Source organism: Trachurus trachurus (assembly GCF_905171665.1).
Source record: "Trachurus trachurus genome assembly, chromosome: 22".
NCBI classification, from domain to species: Eukaryota; Metazoa; Chordata; class Actinopteri; order Carangiformes; family Carangidae; genus Trachurus; species Trachurus trachurus.
The window spans coordinates 20,202,703-20,222,291 of NC_139907.1; the positions used below are offsets into that span (position 1 = coordinate 20,202,703).

The window sequence follows — 19,589 nt, forward strand, 5'->3', positions numbered from 1 at the left end:
CATAGGGAGGGGACGTGCATCTGCCGGCGGTGTGGAAGAGCCATGAGTTTCCTGACCCAGATTTGCCCCCCTGCTCAAGACCTTTTTTAAAAGAGTTACAATAAAAGTTCCACAAAGGATAACAGTGGGGATATCCTATATTTTTCTTATTCTCAACAAATCTTATAAGAAGATCCAAAGCATTAGTCGGTCTCTCAGACTTTTTTCTTAACTTCCCAGGCAACAGATCATGAACATCTATTTTTACTTTTTTAAAAAAGCAGTTTTTGCCTTCAACATCTGGGCACTGCAGTTTTTAGCGTAACGTTAAACAGAAGTAAATATTGTGTTCATTGGGGGACTACTTTGAGCTTTAGATTAATACATTTAATGGTCCATGGTCCTGAATAGACATTGTATTGTGTCACCTAGTGCACTGGTTGTTTGTTTATTGGAAATGATTTGACTGGGGTTAATTGATACTGCTACCTTGGCATCACATGCAGTTAGAGGTAACCCATTGTTGTTGTTGCTTTTTTATAATATTTGTGGAGTGTTGGAAAAAATAAAGGAAAATTAAGGTTGAAGATATGTTTTGTTTTTTTTAATGGATAATTGTTTTGATGGTCGAACAAGACACTGACAGAATGTGGAGATTTATATATGAAAAACAGGGTTATATAATGATAAACTCCTGCCTGCTTAGAAATCATCATGGTTTTGCTGATAAATACTATGAAAGAATCAACAAGACTCTATGTTGGCTAGCTCAGAGACAAATAAGTGAAATGTTGAAATGTGAAAATTGTGAAATTGTGATCACGTTTGTTTTCACATAGAATCTGATACTAAGAACAATACAAACCTTAATTTATTTTTATTTATTTTATTTAACCTTTATTTAACCAGGCAAGCAAATAACTGGAAGAATAGTCAACTTTGACTGAATGTTTGGACTCCAGGAAGAATAGGCATGCTAATGTGCTGGTGCAAATGGAGATCCAATAAATGAAAACTTACTTAATGATGAACTGCATGGTCAAATCCACCCAATCACCCAAATAAAAATGTATGATATTCAGATATTTACTGTACAAACATTACTATACTTACTGTTCATATGCATATTTAAACAGTGACTTCTGCTCATAAATAAAGTCATTATAAATGCAGCAGTTGTTGGGCTTTGTTCTCAGCATCTCTATATAGACACAGGCTCAAGACCGACAAAGTCACCTCTTTTTTTCCTTTTTTTCCGTTGAGTATCAGTATCTGTTACTGCACTTGTATAAGAACCTTTCTGATCTTGGCTCACAACAAAAAGTTTACATGCACAATGCCAGGACCTTGATGCTATTACAGGTTAATTACAGGTTGTTAATCTTGTTATTTCTGCATGTGTTTTTGCTACTGTGACATCACACGTTAAAAAAGGCTCCCACTCTTCTGCTGGCAGGGGCCTGAGGCTCATAGCAATGTTCCTTGAAGGCTGCTTCTAGCAGAATCTTTACATAAACAGTTGTATTGCATAGTTTTTTATGATTTGATTAACTAACTACAAAGCATGTAACATAAACATCTCTAATGATCTGAAAATTGTAAATACATGCAAAGATGGACTCTGGAAAGGTGAATGTGAGTTTGAATTATTTTTCCTTACTTCTGGAACAAAACCTGGAAGTTGGCTCCATGAAGTAATATATGCACTAAATATGTGATATGGAATCTTCAGATGAGCATTTTCTTTTCCTTGATCCTCCTGTGCACATCCTTAATGTAGACTTACTACAGTTGCATTCATCCTGTGGATCTGTGTATTTCAGTACTTGTTACACCTTAGTGTCTGTGCTTATTTTGTACCTGTGCAGGGTGCAATAGGATAAATCCATTTTGTTCCCTGACAGTGGCAGTCATCCAAGCATTCGCACAACTAAGCTACCTGCCGTACTTTAACTTGCTTTTCGTCTTGAAATGCTGCCTCTTCATCTCGCTCTCTTTGATGTTTATTTCTCAGATCAGTGCCGCTGACTGGGGACAAGCTGAAACAACGTATAACCTCTATGAGGTTCTTTTCAAGGTTCACAAGGTATGTTAAGAGCAGGGTGCTGTGATGTGCATCAGGGCTGTTCAAAGTTTGATCACTGCAGTTCTCATCTCAGTATAGATGGCTGTTTTTATTCTTTCTCGGTAGACAGTACAGTTTTTCAGGGCCAGCCAACTGAGCAAAGCTGCCATGACCTGAGGTGATATTTGTGATTCCCAAACCAAGATACAAAGGTTTTCATTTAAACCGAGAATTAAACTACTTTGCTTTCACCCCCTGAATTAGGCATTAAAAAAGTGAAGAAAGCCAAAACCTTTTCCTCAACATGTAATAATGAAGGTTTTTCTATTACAGCTGTGGATGACAGAGGACTGCTGGCTCCAGGCAAGGCTCTACTTAGGGCTGGAGCATTCACCTGAACAGCAGGACAATGAGTCTCTGTGCTTCAGCATTCTGGTCGGCCACGGTCAGAGCCACACCTTCAGGGTAGAGCTGGCCACGGACCTCGCTATCTGGGAGAAGTCCTTCCAAAGAGCTGTCTTCTTGGAAGTGCAGCGAATACGTGTGAGTATTTCCTCACATGACTTTTTATTTTTTTCACTCTGTTACTAAAGAACCTGAAATTTTCTGAATGCTTCTTGGATTAAAGGAGTTCTCAAAGCCTCTCACACAACACCTTTTTCCCCCAACCTCAAAGGGCAGCATGAAGCATTTGATGTTGAAATTAAGACCACAGTGCTTTGTGTGCTTTTAGTTTGGTTTTTTCAGAAGCCAGAGAGCAGATAAGTAGCATCAACAGTCGCAGATGTCAGCAACAATGTGGATTCTGCAAAACGTAAAGTGTAGTTAAGTCTAACCACACAGCATATTAAGTCATTTATGCAGGAACTATTATACAATTTTCAGTTAGTTGCACTGTAACTGTTGCTGTTGTTGTGTCAGCTCCATTTAGTTAACGAGGCAATCCATATGCTCATGTACAGTAAATATTAACTTAACAAAATAGAAAAACATCATATTCATAAAAAACATATGAAGACAGATCCAACAAGAGACAAGAGGAAATGTTTTGTGTTATAATGATCAAAACAGCTTTCTTTGGATTCATTTTGAACAAAATATCAAAATGAGACCTTTTAGTCAAATATTAGCTGCTTATATATTATATATCTTTTCAGTTTTAGTCAATATGGCCCATCCTCATGGATTAGGCAGAAACAATTTGTCAATATAAAAAGTTTAATTTTTGTAAAAAAAAAAGTACAGTATGAGATTTTTCTGATTTTGTACTTTGGTTATTAACTTAATATAATGCAAATTAAGAAAAACAGATGCTAATGTCCTGCCAATTCGGAAACCATTTTCATCAATTTATCAACACATGCAAATAAACAAATTACATATTCAGTCCTACAATACAAAGGAAGGATGCACCACTAAAAAGTAACGGAGTGGTGCAGAAGCACCACATATTGGACACCCACACCACCAGGACAACGCCTGCATGGTAACTCTGTCCGTAGGACTAGCATGTGTGTCAAATTGCTGAAGACATTTTCTGAATTTGTAGTGCATTGTGTTTTTGCATGTGGTTGAGCTCTCATGGCCACCGTAGCTGAGATATTTCTGGAAATAATAAAATAACAAGGAATACCATGTCCGCTACATTTTCAAGCACTGAAGAAGCATTTGACTTTGTTCTGTCAGGGTCACGCCACCATACGTAATCAAGTTAATATAAAAAAGACTCAGTTCAAATGTTGAACAGTAAATTTTGTCCAGTGTTTTGATCACCTGTTGATTACCACAATAAATCTTCTCCTATGTCAGCAGATGATTCAGTTTCAATTTAGTGGCTGTGGCTCTGCTGCACATTATAGTCACATAAAAGACTTTGATATTAAATTTGATGAATTTGTTTTTTAATCACTGCCCTGCACTCATTTAATGCTTCAGCAGTGAGAAGCGTTTGCACTTGATGAAGAGTGTTTCCTGTTGACACAGTGTGGGTTCTGGACTCTTATTTTAAAATTATTTTATGAGAAAATTAATTGAATTTGAAATTGGAATTTGGGTACCGCTCTATTTTCCATAAATGTTATTGTTAACTTCAAATGCATTTAGTGTTAGTATCCTAAAGAATTAGTCCTCATTTCAATGAGCCATTAAATTGCCTCTTAAGCAAATATGTCTCAAGTGTAAAGGCGACCAGCTCATGAGGAAAGCGCATTGTTAAGCAATTCTCTGTAGCCGCAGTCTCATGTCTGTCAAGAGGCCTCGACCTGAACATTCACTGGAAATTTTACAGACTGGGAATGAGTCCAGACCTTATTTTTCTACTTTCTTCCTGTTCCATTTGTGTTTAAAGTTTTATTACTTACTTCACTATGCTTCCATTTACTGTCCAGTACAGGCACACACACATACACACAGGGCTTGCTGGGTCCACACGCAACACAGCACTTTTCCCTGCTGTTCAAATACAGTACGACTGCATACAATGTATGATTGCTTGCTGTGTGCAGTGTGTTATTTACTGTCATGAATTAGATTGTGCAAACATTTTTTTGATGCTTCTTTATCCACATGGATACAGCTGGGGATTATTTCCCAGTGGTAGTAACAAAAAGATGGGTTTTTTCAAGTCCCCATCAGAACTCAACAGGCACTGTTAATTAGGGAAGTATATTTACACATGTCATGTGTAATACCTGTGGTAGTTTGTTGGTAGCTATTTTGTATTGGTCTGAACAGTTGGACTGTGTTTGTCTTAGTTTAGGAACAAAGCAGATAACTGAAGGAGTTTTGTTTTTTGTTTACAAACATTAGTTATACAGTACAGTATGGAGTAGGAATATCCCCAATCCTTATAAATAATATGATGAAAACGGTATAGACAGAGGTAATGTTTCATTGCAGTGTGTGTTCTTGAGTTTACATGGCTTTCAATGTTGAAAACACAAAAAATGTTGAAACTAGAATGTGGGCTTTTTGGTTTTGTTTTGTTTTTCTCCTACTTACATTAGACTGTCATATTAAATAACAGAAGTACCTCTATATAATTAAATAAGGTTAAAGAGCACCACAAACTGGGGGTTGAGAGGAAACTATGCTATACTGTGCTTAAACCCTGTGTGAGCTCATTTCAATGATGGATTAATTGATCTGTAGTCTCAGGTTGTCAGGTTCTAGCCCAACAGAGAGACTGATTAATATCTGAAAACACAATCAATTAAAAAAATCCAGTAAAAAAGAAAGAGTCCTTTCTGTTTCTCTGCTCCGTCACACATTTTATATTACCTGCACTATGGGATTAAATTAATTATTAAAAGTATTACATTATAGAATGTCTTTCACAGAGCTGAAAAGACAAGCAAATCTTATAGAAAGGGATTTTCATGGGAACTGCTCAACAGCTCTTCAAACATTCCTTGCACCACAGAAATATTCGATTTTTTTTTTATTACAAGGCTAGTTGGTTGTTTTCAGTAAAGAAAGCTGACTAAGATGACCCAAAGGGGGAAAAAACTGTAGGCCTACTATAACATACATAAAACATGAGTTCTCATGTTCACTTTTAACACAGAACTGAATCATTTGAAGAAGAGCTGTCAGACGAGGACAAAGTATTTTCAACAGCCACAAGTCCAAATAACAGACAACAGAACTTTCAACCACCAACTGTGGTTGAGTTATGTCTTTTCTCCATCTATGTTGTTTTAATAAAGTGAGACAAAGATGAAAAGAGTCTCCTACAGTAAGTAAAGTTAATTATAAGCACAGATATGGAGTTCCTTGCTTAAAGCACTACTGCAATCATTCATGGGTCTTATATCTGACTCTGTAGTATCATCACTTTCTCATTGAGCTTTTAAAGCCTCCACATAGACATAATCACACAGTGTATTCAAGAATTAAGAAAGTATGCCACATGTCAGGTCAGACTCTTCATGAAATGGCCAGCGGTGCCTTTTTATAATTTTACCCCATTCCCACCCTTTCACCCCTCAAGTGCAGCCAACCAAAGATAAAGGCTAAAAATGCTATGAAGCCGGAGGGCTTTGGTGCTTGGGACCCTTAAGTAGGGACATTTATAAATATTACAAAGCAGAGCACCTGTCAGATGATATTTGAATCACTAAAAAACCTTTCCGGGTCAACATGGGAACATGGGAACCAGATATAATTAAATGGCTTCCTATTTTACTAGTTGTCCTTAAGGATAGTATATGTGGGTATTACACCAGTAAGCAGCATGGCTGACTCTGGCATGGGATACTGGCTCTTTAGCTAAAGCCATCAATGTGAAAGTCTTGGGGACCGTGTATAATCCCTTTATGTTTGCAGGGCTCATGTGGTCACTCAGAGTTTAGAGTCATAATTTCACCACACTCAATTATGTTCTCCAGTTAATTCTGCACATTCTCACATCCCCAAAGATTAAAAGCAGAGGGGATCTGTATGTTTTATATACCACAACATGATATTTTCATTTGTGCACTAATGCAACTTAACACATGCAGAAATGACTAATAACTGCTCTTTTTTTCTTACAAACACTTGATTGCATCATATGCCTCCCAAGATCAATTTAATATTAATGGGAGTTGGGACCTCATGGAATGAGAAGGCCACCAGCATGTTCAATATTAAGTACAAAATAAATAGAAAATAGCGAGGAAAAAAAAAAAAGTACAGTGTTAAAATTTGTTCGATTATTATCCATTATTGGACATTACTGTGTGCTTCCCACAACACTAGCCCTAACCCTGCCCCTTATCATGGAGAAGAAACACATTGGCAATATCAAACAGCTAGCCTTCATCATTGCAGGATCTCCTCTTAACATGCTGTTTGGATAAAGCATAGATCTCACCTTGAAAATGCCCTGTGGAGCTTTCTTTTGAGTAAGGCTATGCTTATATTCATTTGCCAAAATGCAATGTATAAAGAAGTCTAACAAACATTTCTTATGCTTTTCTCTCCTCATAAAGCAAAATTTTCTTTTGAAGATTGATAGATTTTTGGCTCTGTCTTCTTCTCTTGTTAACTCATTCTTGCCACTGGCTGTGCAGAGGTTTATTGTGAAGCGTATGCCAGGATGTGTACAATAAGATGGTGCGTTTGTGGGTCATCTTATGTGTAAAACATTGCTCCCTGAATAAACCTCCACAGAGTAGCTTTAAGGTATAGCTTGTCCAAGTTTGTTTCTGAGGTTGAAATGGTATCTTTACATCCCCTTGTGACTGGTAAGTTACAGTAGAAAGACACTCAGTCATGTCTGATCAGCCGCAGTTGCAGTGGATGTTTTCCCTCCATCCGCCATGAGGGGCGTAATTGAGACCATTCTTTGCAATCTATAATGAGACAAAGATGGATGCCACAAGCAAAAACTTAAAAAGGGCTTTCACAACAAAGCTGGGAAAGCTGAACATTGCACAGAACAAGGCCATTATATCCAATGGAGTGAGAGCGACTGCATGAGGCAGAGCAGCATATTCACTAATTTTGGGCTTTTTAAAAAAAAAATCCCCATGAAACTGTATTCTGAGATCTCAAGCATGGCAGAAAATAACAATGCCTGCCATGACAGAAAATACAATTTACTTCTTGTTTGATGGTCTGAAACTTATACAGGACAAAACACATCAAGGTGGCATTTATGCTGATGTATTTAAAAGTTTTACAGGAGAAGTGGTTCAAATATTAGGGCAAATTAGCTGGTCCAACAGTAGGATGTGGGGTTAACATCCCCATCTGTGAACAACGTCCTCTTCAAATTGAAACATTTAACCCTGTTTTATTGGATGAAACAATCAGAAACGAGGCTAAGCGAAATCCAAAGAGGTAAACTTCCCAAATTTACTGTAGAGACTCACAGAGAAAGGATAATAATGGAACAAAATGTGTCGGCCTTCATGCCTCCAACATATAACGAGCAAATAATTATCCAGTTAGCGTTTAAAGCTCGAAAATCAGCTGCATCAATATTATTATTTAAGTGTGCCTGCACTCTCTGCAGGACTGGGGTGAGTGAATGAAAACGGCAATGATTTAAATTCCATCTGTGACCACCAACATGCTGTGGTGGCACACTGTCACTGTGACAATGAGGATCACTGAAGAAAAAAATGTAATCCATGTGTTTGCTTAACAGCTACAGACCGAAAATCAGAGCACATTGTAATTCCCTCATGCAAGGCTCTGTGAGCACTGCACTATCCAAGCAGTATATACAGTAATTTCCCCCAACACTGTACATGGAAAAAAACAACCAAGGAAAGAGCACACACTGTTCCCTGCCTTTAAATTTTTATTCTACGACTAGGGCATTTTACAAAGCTTTAATAACTCCATATGCACTTAATGTTTGAATAAATGATCTCACATTATTTTACTCATGGCAGTAAAACCATTAGAGGCTTCAACATATCTTTTTTTTTTTCTTTTCCAGAATGCACGTTTTTCTTTCCACTTTCCACAGCATTCAAAGTGAAATTCAGCAGCCCACTGTGCTGATTGCCTGTTTTCAGTTCCCTCGGCATCAGTGCGGCGCTCTGTCACAATAAAACAATTAAACAGTTAAAATATACAGAAAGGGTAAGATTGTCACAACTGTTACACACAGCGTTGTCACAAAAGCACACCAAGTGATGTTTTGTTTTTTTTCCGTTCAGAAGCAGCACATTCCACTTGGAAGCCTTTGGATGTTACCAGAGTAAAGGATAGCATTAGCTGCTCTTTAGCTCTTTTCATCTCATGACTCAGCTTCTGCTGGTAATCTGCAAAACCTGTTATCACAATATCCAGTTGGTTCTTGCTCCAATGCTAAAAAGTCAGCTAGAAATGATGAAGAATTCTGGTATGCAGATGCAGAGGAAGCTAATGTTATTGCAAGTTAGCTACAGATGAAATTTGACAGCAACAGGGGTGATCTCTTTTCTCCGTCTTTGTCTTCCTCCCATTATTAAAAAAAAAAAGAAAGACAAAGAATTTGTACAAAGAAGAAGCTTGTACTGAGTCCAGGTTTGGTGGTAAACAGTAGCTTGAGTGTCAGACACTAAAATAATTGAAACTATAGTCTATTTTCATTAATGAGAGTAAAGATAATGTTGCAGACAGTCTGTAGTAAAATAGTAGGATTAAATATGTTAGGTGGTAGCTTTCTTAAATTGAACATTACTTAGATTTTAGTTTAGTTTATTCCATGTACTTTATGCTCTATCATTGATACATTTTATAATGGAGGTACTGCTTGACAACAACAGCTTCAGCACTTGGATAAAGATAAAATTCCTGTGTAAAAGATCGCCTTCTGAACAATTTTAGGCAGAAAGTCAGAGTGCAGGTAAACAGTTTGGATTAGGTGTTTAGGAAGGCCAGTGGTATAGTAACAAAGGTGCAGACTATGCATTACTTGGAGGTATTTTTTACAGAACAAAAGCAAAAATCATCTGCGAGGGCAAGTAAGAATGGATATGTTATCCTCTCTCTTTTTGCTGTAACAATATCAAGTCCTAAAGCAGAACTCTTCTGCTGCACTAGGCAACATTAGCTTCAAAGGGTAATGATAATTTGCAGGGGTGTTTGATGCTGCAGCCACAGTTTGCTCTTAGCCAGCTAATTGGGCTGAATCCATTCTGGATGTGGCATTAGTGTCAACTGTCGAGTTGCAAGGGATGTTTAGGACAGTTTGAATTCTTGGCAGACTGGCACGCATCTCAAACAGCTACATATACATATATATAAGCTACCTACAAACACGGATAACATTCAAGATAGAGAATCACCTACTACCTGAACAGTGAAGTAGATGTAATTAGAGCACTCTCTAAGTGGCTCTGGATTTTTTAGTCATTGCTGCATGTGCAGTTTTCCCCCATATCAGAATAAAAGCAAACAGGATGAATGATAATGTAGCATTTTTTCAGTCTTTAATGATGCAAATGTGGGACACTGTCCTTTGGGAAACCAATGAAAGTGATGAAGGATTTCAATTTGCCTATGATTCTCTGTTCTCCAGCCAATTAGGCCGGCCTCCTGTAGTTTCTGAGTAGTGCCAAGCAGAGTCCGACGTAGCCTGCAATCTGCCTGGATGCGTGCATTACATAAACATTGCTGATGGGGTAGACGTAGGGGGTATAACAGACAAAATTGTCCAGTTTTCATTTCCCTCTGTGCATTTTTTCCTCTTTTTTTGAGATGATGAAACCCAACATGGCGTTGATGAGGTCTTTTAGCTCACAGCAAGACATCAAACTGTATCATATTTCACTTTTGGGGTGTCCTACTGGCTTTAATGGCAAATTAACACGCTATGTGAGTTTGTGATATTCTCCCTCAGTCATATAAAGTCAAAGTCCTAATTTTCAGTACCAAGCACACAACCTTTTCAGCTCATATAACGAGTCCTCTTTTATTATTTTCCTTTTGTCAAACATCTTATAACTTCGCCAGTTGCTTATTTCGTCAAGACTGAGTGAAGGTTATTGAAGTATTTACGATACAAAGCAAATCAGCTTTTCTACTCACACCTTGCTATTGTGAAAGAAATGTATGGTAACTTGAACAATACTGCAGGTTTGTGGACACGATTAATCATTTTTGATTTCCTTTCGTACCGACACATCAATGTGTCTCTGAATTTCAACAGTTATACAGTAATGAACATGGGGTCATATGCAGACCAGACAAAAAGACTTTTCACCAAGCTAAACATTATCACACAGCTGCTGCTACCACGTTTCTTATAAGGACAATGTTTGAGTGGTCTCATTTTAATAGTGTTAGTATTGTGGCTGAACTATTTTGTACAATGCCACGAGTGCAAGTACTGCATCAACCTACAGTATGAGAAGCCTGCAGCATCAGAACTTAGTTTTTCCACTGTTACAAGAATATGCCATGCTAATGTTAGAATGCAATTGCACACAGTGACATTGTCATGAGTTGTAACTACCCTGTTCACCATTTTAGTTTCGCTGTGTGTGTTTTTTGCTTATTGGCAAAAAACACAAATTACAACTAAAGCTAATGTGAATGGCTTTCAATTTTGGAGGTTTTCGAACTAAATAATGGACAATGTGAACATGTGACCTGATCATGGGATTTTTGAGTTAGAAATAATAGAAGTAATCAATGGGGGAATGAGAACGTGAGCATCAAATTTCATTACATTTATGAAACGCTTATTGAGATATAGCAGAAACAAATGAGTTTTTATGTGATGTGTTGTAACTAAGCTGACTTCACACCAGTCCAACCTGTAGGAGGAGGTTGTCAGGATCCAGGGAGGGGTTGGTTTTTACCAGAAGAGGTCAGGATGACATTGACTTTCAGCTCGTCAAATGACTTTAATGCTATTGGATTTGTTGTTTATTTCAAAGGGATATAACTGTACAGTAGGTCTCATATCCCAGATTTGAACTTTATCATCATCTCCTCTCCTTTTTTGAGAGCACCACTAGACACTTTGGCAAGTATTTCTCTCACACCTGTCGTTTGTGTTGTTATATCACTCACATTGGCTGTTATTTCAGTCAGACTTGGCTAAGGAGATTTTCTTTAAGAAATATTTCATGTCCTGTTACATGTTGCTAATTCCCACAGAAAAAAACCTTCCAATTAGTGAAGTGTATTCACTGCTCACCATGTCACAACACAGTCTTAAGAGTGGTGACAGCAAGAACTTAGCAACTGGCTTGTCACTGTTTTTATTTATTTATTTCCTATCTGCGTCATAGCTGAATTCACACAACCCCACTAAAGACATGTGGTTTGAGGCATAAGTAAAATGACTGTACAGCCCCATACCTTATTCACTACACAGCACACTCTATAATTAAAATCACCATGTCCCCACAGTGCTCTCAAGTCAAAGGGAAACAAGACGTAGAAATAAAAAGGAAACATAACAAACAGAAAATCAGGATACACCCCTTCTATGGGTTTTGCCATTGAATGGACAACACAAAAATAAAGTCATCTGGCAAGACGAGCCTTCAGGGGATGTAGTTCCTCAGAGAGTAGAGTGCTTATTCATCAGTTCTTTAAAAAGGACCTGTGAAAAGAATTGAAACACATGCTTGTTTGTGTTGTGGTAGCAACATGAACGTTAAGAATTTATGGCCTCCAAAATGGATTTCTTCTGTCATGTGTCTCGATATTATCAGGAAGCTGCACAGGATGCTGCTTGTTCCCAATAGCTCATTGTGGGGAAAAAAATCAGATGTGCTCTTGTTTCCAGACCTCCGAAGCCTTACATGACATGTTAGATCTTAAACGAAGGCTCTTGTTGGATGGCAAGGCAAGGCAAGGATGGAATTGTATAATAATCTATGTTGTATAATTGTGGTTAAAGAACATTGTTTGCATATCATCTTTTAAGAAATGATACTAAAATAGGTTGCATGCACCAGGTATACAGTTAAATAATATACAACAATTCAAAAGAAATGCCACAGTGCATAATTGAAATATGAATTTCAGGCTTGTATCAGGAAAGTCATTGTGATTTTGAGGTTAAAGTGAAAAGATAAGATTTTTCACTTTCTTCAAAAATCTTTAGCAAGATGAGTTTCCTGAGCTATACGTCTTCCAAAGCTTTAGGGTTTAACAAACACAGGCCACAGTAACAGTTTTCTTATGGCTGTTGTCAGGGCTTCCAATAAAACAGCAGCTGTGATCACAACAATAGCACTGCATTTGATTTACCAAGATATCACCTATTGGGAAAAGTTGGTTGGTTTTTACGCAGCCTTAGCCAGCTTTGTATGGAAGGAGAACTGAATTTTAAATGATCTGATGTCTCTGTCTTTCTTTTTTTGTTTCTTTTAATCCAGTAAAGTCTATCACAATAATTGAGCCAATTTTAAAGCCAGACATAGATGTGTTCATCAGTATTTTTTTATTATTTCAATTTTTAAAGGGTTTTTCTTTGGCTATGTTTCTAAGGATAAGAAATTATGTCTTCATCACTTTGTTGATGTGGGACCTGAAACTTCTGAATCTAAGATAACAACAGATCCAGAGAGTAAATTTCCCTAGATTATTAATCAGCATTTCTCTTCTTGTTTTAAGGCCAGCTAGTAGGAGTTCAGTTTTGTCCTCATTTAACTTAAAAAAAAATCATTGCTTGTCCATGCACCTATATACTTTTTAGAAGACACATAACAATTACAGCATCATTTGGTTCACTAGCAATGTATAGTTGTGTGTCATCTTCATAACTATAGAAACACAATACAATCATGCTTTCTGACAAAGTCGGCAAGTGTTAGCAATAACAATAATAAAGGACTAAGGCGACTCTCTTGTACCTAAGTACAGATCTCGTGTTTTGTTAGACATATAATCTCCAAGATGAGCCGAAAACATTCCCCCTTTGATGTGTAAACCAGCCAACTGGTCATTCAGAAACTAGATAGATAACAATATCATAGTGAATTGTATCAAAGCAAGGATTCAAACCTTGTTTGTCAGAGATTAGTCCCAGGTCTCTGATTATTTTTAATAAGTTAAGTTTTTTCAGTGCTGTGATTTGTTCTAAAGTCTGAATGATATTCACCAAAAAATCATTTTTTTGTGAGAAATGACCTTATTTGCACTGAAACTAGATCTTTTAAAGTATCTTACTAATGAATAGAAAGTTCAATTTCAGCCTCTAGCTGGCCAGTGCAGTACCATCAAGGTTGGAATTCATGATGAATCTTCAGGACATGACTTTAAACACTGTCAAACACCCACTTCAAAAGCATCATTATTTAAAGTGGATGACAAGGTATTGTTGAAAGTGGTTTAAAGAGCAGTCACAAGAACTGGATAGTTGACATCAAATACCACACAGATATGGACACGAACAGATAACACAAATACTGAAACATTATTGGTGTTTGACCATGAAGTGATTACTAAGTCTGAAGTGTTACTATGCTGATGAGTGGCTTCATTTACACGATGAGAGAGATCAAGGCTGTTCAGTCCATTCACTTATGCCATAGCTCTGGAGTTTGGAGTCTGTTCAGCATATCTACAGTAGTCGTATCAAGTGAGATCAGCTCTGAGAATAGAGGTGAATATCTTGGTAGCCATATAACATAATGATAAACATTGATAATGCTGCTTTGAGTTAAAGAGCAATTCAAATGATGTGAATTCATCCAGCTCAATGCCATTACACACAAACTATGAAGAGAAAATGGCTTCTGTTCTCTCTCTGCTCCTTTTCTATTTTGTCTGAATGAATGATGAAAAAAAAGTATACTTTGGGGGACAAGCCTTTATCTATCATTGTTGTGACATCAGTAGTCTGAACTGTAAACATACAGTACATAATATTAGATCATTAGGCGAAAACAGATTTGTTAGCCAAGGATCTGACATAAAACGTTAATTTCAGCTCTGGGGACTCTGACAGGAAACGAGACTGGTTGTGGCTGAAAACTCATAGATTTAAGATTACTGAGGCAGGTACCAGATGGTATGTGATTGCTACGATGTGTTTGATCATGCCAACGGCTGTTTAATATCACTCCAATGTTTAAGGAAGCGGCATGGGGTCTGCCTCGTCTCTGGCAGACACCTGAGGGACGATGTCTCCGGTTATTGCTGTTTAATAGTTCATCAGTTTGATTGAGCTTCAGGTTGGCAGTTTTAACTAACTCCTTGATTGGTGATGGTCATGGAAGCACGGAGTGGGTGAAGGGGGAAGTCGCTGAGACAGACACATCCTCTGAATGCCTGAGGGATGTGGAGCAGAGGGTCAGATTAAATGAGAGAGATACTGTCTGTCTGTCTGTCTGTGTGCAGTGTCCTTCACGCTTATCACCAGAGCGAGGCAACCCAACAGCACGACCCAGGTTGGCACCGAGCAGTCTGGATCCACTGATCATCTGGTTTAAAGTGTTCTCTAAATATATTTTGAAATTGTCAATAACCTTTACCCGAAAGGGGAGACACACCAATGTCAGCCATGTATGCAGTCTGCCAGGAGCCTGCGAAAAGATTCAATTCCTTTCCGAAAAGCTGAAATGAAGCCTGAGATGAATACATGTTGTGATTGACAGTTTCTACAGTAACGGGGGAAAGTATTTTTTTTTCAGGATCTCGGAGCCAGCTTGTTGCTCTCTTATATGATTTATTGTTGGATTTTCCTCTGTGGTGGATGTCAGTGGGGTTGGTGTGCAGTTTAGGATGGGATACTTTTAATACTCAATTGTATACATAAAATATGTCTGGATAATCAACGGATGGCCCACACTCTCTCATTTGATGTAGGATATAAATCCTTTTTTCAAGCTGCATTAGCTTTTACATGACTTTGTATGCCAGGCTGGGCAAACAACCAGTTCTGTTGCCGGGCTCTGTAATTGCCCCATGTCCCAAAAGAAAGTTTTGGCTGTTTGTCTCTCCAGTTCCATTATAGATTTTGTTGTTAGCACCACTGTAACCAATAATAGATCTCTTTGGAAGTACAGTATATTTAGGAAATTAGAAAATGTAAAAAGAAATGTGCAAAGCATGTACTGAGGAGGACACATCTGTACTGCAGCATAGAAGTGATTAATAATTAGAACAAATAGCCTATGTTTTTATTCTTCACACAAAAGTATGTTTAGGCATCACAGGAGGATGTCTCACTGTGCCAAGACCAACTAAACAGGAAGTGGGCTGAAAGATTGGAGTTTTAATGTTCTTTTTGAAGTGTTTTTATTTTCATTTTTGTAGCTCCTCATTTTCTCAGCAAAAGTAAAATTCCACTCTCCCATAAGAATCTGTCTCTACTAACAAGCTAGCTGCCAACAAGTTCAAGCTTGGTAGTCGAGCTTGCTGTGTGAATGTCACTGTGGCTCTGTCGTTACTGCTAAAGTAAGGTCGCATAATTTACTTAGTGTCTTTTGTGGAGAACTTTACAGATTAGGTCAAATAGAAATACAGCTAATAAGATGAGATAGCTTTGTCCATTTTGGACTCTCCAGCTTCCATCTAAGGTCAGGAGAGTTGCACAGTTACTAGGAAGCATGTTGATTAAAGTTGATTTCATTTAAAGTGGATTGATATCACAAAGAAATGTAAATGCTGGTGTTACAGGGCATTTATACTTCAATTACACCAAGTATCATTTACTGAGTCAGCCAATACTGGTCACAGGCTGATTACTCAGTGAAATTTATATCCTTTCTTTCAATGGACATTTTGACCGGTCAAACATACTGTAGGTGTATCTAATAATAAAACTAATGGCTGCATAACTCTCAAGTGTTCGAGATCTGTGTTCCTATATTGTGAACTCACTGTCTGTGCTCATTAAAGCAGATATCAGTGGAATGTTTTTGTTAATATAAGTCCTAAATAGTCCTATTTTCCGTCAGCAATCACTTACATGAAGTATTTCAGCCTAAACACGAGTCTCTCCGTCACTCTGCTCTGCTGTAACCCGAGGAGAAAATTTTCCTTGTGGGATACAAGTGTTATCCAATGAGGAGAGAGAACGGCATGAAGGGCTGTGTGTGCAGCCAAGGGATGCGCGTGAATGTGGTGACGTAGCACGAGGACCAATTGATGCCTGACAAGGGCGGGGGCTGCTAACTCATGGTGCGTTCAAAGAAACTCGTACTTTGTGTTTTTCCTTCCTGTGAAGTCATACCAGTTCGATCTGGTACGAGTTCACGGGTCGGAAGTTACGAGTGGCCGTTATAGGGAACTTTCACAGACAACAGGATGGTAAAAACACGAGCTACGGGTTACCTGGAACGCTACCAAGTCGTAGTTGTGACTTGAAGCTGTAACTTACGGTTTCAAAAGCCTGCCTTGAACGCAGCATTAGCCGAAACGGCCGTGAAGCTGATATCTGCTTTAACACACCTAAATAGAATGGAACCATTGATTTCCTGCTATTGCTGTGTGCGTGCGTGCGTGTGCGTGTGTAATCTTAAAAAAGACACTAAGATATGTACAAATGAATACTAAGTGAATGATTTACTCATCTCCTGGTAATGGTGGGCTGCATCTACCTGTCAAGAAAAGTGTGTGTGTGTGTGTGTGGCTACATAACTACACTTACAAGCTGTGAGGTAATGTGTGTTTTTATGTATTGCTGTGGTCCTGGCAGCCTATACATAGAAGTATACCACTGTATAATTTGCATAGTGTGTCATTGCAAAGAAATGTAAAACAACAAAAGTCATGGGTGTCTATCCTCTCTCAACAGTCCAAAAGCTACATGTGCAGCAGCCAGGGGAATGTACTGTGTTTCACCGTAGATTTTGGATTGGGCTTCACCTGCTCAGAAGGCACTTCAAAGGTAAAGTATTACTGGGTTCACAATTGTCGTTGACACCCTGACTGTGTGCTGCTCTTGCCTTGCTCTTGAGACAGCGGTTTGACATTTTTATTTCCTGTATTAATACACCACATACTCACAGTAGGCTTCCATCGTATTTGAAAATATATTTCAAATACCTCATCTGTTCCCCTCGAAAAAATATAAAGATAGCCTTTTAGATGTCATTAGGTTTGCACAATGGACTCTCCAGATAGTTGGCTATTGTTGTGAAAGGTACATTGTGAGGTTATTTTGGGAACATTGCTAAGTGTTGAGTCAAGCCTGCAGTGAGTTAATCTATGTTCACTGAACGGTAAGGCACTCGGTTCCAAAGTACTAATGTTCTTTTGTTAAAAATTATACGTTTTCTCAAAGCACTATTGCACATTAAAATGTCAGTACTTGATCATGCAGGTCTCTCTGTAGTAAGACATGGTATTTAAATGTTGTGCTCATTACTGAAATCCCTATGCTGCTGTGTTTTATAATCCTCTCCCCTGTAGACCATACTGTGGCGATATAAGTTCTCTCAACTTAAAGGCTCCTCTGATGATGGGAAAACCAGGGTAAAACTCCTTTTCAAGAACGCTGAAAGCAAGCAAATAGAAATGAAGGTAATGAAGTCATTTTTATTTTCATTAAAATGAAAGATTGACAGTGACATGTTGAATTTCAGTGGGCTTATTTTGCATTTAGTATTACTCACTATGAACTAGTAGGTAGATTTATTAAAGGGACAACGAGGAGTTGGAAAGCGAAGCGTTTACACACTACATTTACCATGAGCCTCCGCATGCACTGTGAAATACTTGGACCGGCGCAAGACGGATGTCTTGCCAAGAATGTTTTCATTCATCAAGTATGAAAGTCGGAGGTTCGAAGACAATCAGATACCGTCGTAGTTCCGACCATAAACGGCGATTCGCCGGCGATATTACCATGATCCACCGGGCAGCGTCCGCGAAACCAAAAGTAAGGAAACGCTGGTCGCCCAGCATTTCTACCACTAATAATAATAACAAAATAACGATAAAGCCAAAATTATATATTTATCGAAAATGGAGCCATTAACAAGTGTGGGTAATGTAGATCCATCCACATTACTGTAATATGAGACTTTCTTTAAACGAAATACAAACTCCTCGTTGTCCCTTTAAAGAGCTAGAGGCGAACCCTTCCTAACAAGTGTCTTGTGAATTGAAACAACCCACTAAAATTCAATGTTTCAAGAGATCATAAGTTTAAAAATGTGTTATATTTAATGTGAACATCTTACAACAACTGACTTGTCATTCTATCCTTGACTTTTTTCCCCCCAAAGGAGCTGGAGTTTGCTAATCTGACAGCCGTTCTCCACTGCATACATTCTTTTATTGCTGCTAAAGTGGCCTCCATGGACCCTCTCTTTGTGTGCAGTCAAAGCTTCCCTGGAAATTACATGAACAGTTAAGAAGACACATCCTCATCATCATGTGCACCTGAAGCGAACCCGCCGTATTTTATGCACAGAGCCAATTGATATGTATATCTTGTTCTTGCTATTTTTGTATTACTGAAAAAGAAACATTTGTAAAAGATAACATGGGGTACGTGAAGTAGGAACTCATGGTGGAAAGAGGGTGAAATTTTGACAAAGTTGGAAGAAAAACAGATTCACAGTTCTTCCATTTCTTTCTGTTTTTCCTTTCATTACACTATGAGCAATGATCCTGAGAGCAGGTTATGTCTAATCCGTCACTTTGAAAGGTAGCGCCCGTGCAACCATATGGTGTGTAACTGCCATGCATCTGACAATATGACACAGATAGCTAATTATAGAAACTGCCACTGTGTTAAGCAGAAAACTGATGAGGAATTTAGAGCTAATGAGGAAGTATTTTAACTGCCTACATGAATCTGATGCTGGTGTACTATCATGGAAAGAATTCACATTTGCCACAAACTCTATTTCATTTAAGTTCACAGTTGAGCACTGCAGTAATTAAAAGATAACCTTTCCCTGTTGCCATTTCATCTGGTTTAGTTTGTTTTTTTTGTCATATCTATGAGGAGTAACACTAACATCTTACAATATGATGCAGTCCAGTAAGCCTCCAGATAACTACTGAATTAAATCAACACACCTCTGATATGGCTCCAGCTACAATGAAACATAAGAAGCTTCACACAGGCAGGATTCACTGTAGGGATACTTCATTGGCCTCGGTTGAATTGTATGATGTTTGTGCTGTTGTGCCGATCTTT

At 38.1% G+C, this 19,589-nt stretch overlaps 1 protein-coding gene across 1 annotated transcript in view; it reads left to right on the forward strand.

Annotated features, from left to right (window-relative positions):
* The window catches only part of sntg2 (syntrophin, gamma 2), a gene marked incomplete at both ends in the record, with an annotated part of 78,807 nt that extends 60,012 nt beyond the window's left edge, over positions 1 to 18,795 (forward strand). The window contains 5 exons of the mRNA XM_083999001.1: positions 1,994 to 2,065; positions 2,378 to 2,587; positions 17,232 to 17,324; positions 17,849 to 17,959; positions 18,667 to 18,795. Coding sequence (XP_083855127.1) covers positions 1,994 to 2,065; positions 2,378 to 2,587; positions 17,232 to 17,324; positions 17,849 to 17,959; positions 18,667 to 18,795 — 615 coding nt within the window. The remainder of the gene's footprint in view (positions 1 to 1,993; positions 2,066 to 2,377; positions 2,588 to 17,231; positions 17,325 to 17,848; positions 17,960 to 18,666) is intronic.
* Positions 18,796 to 19,589: the final 794 nt, after the last annotated feature.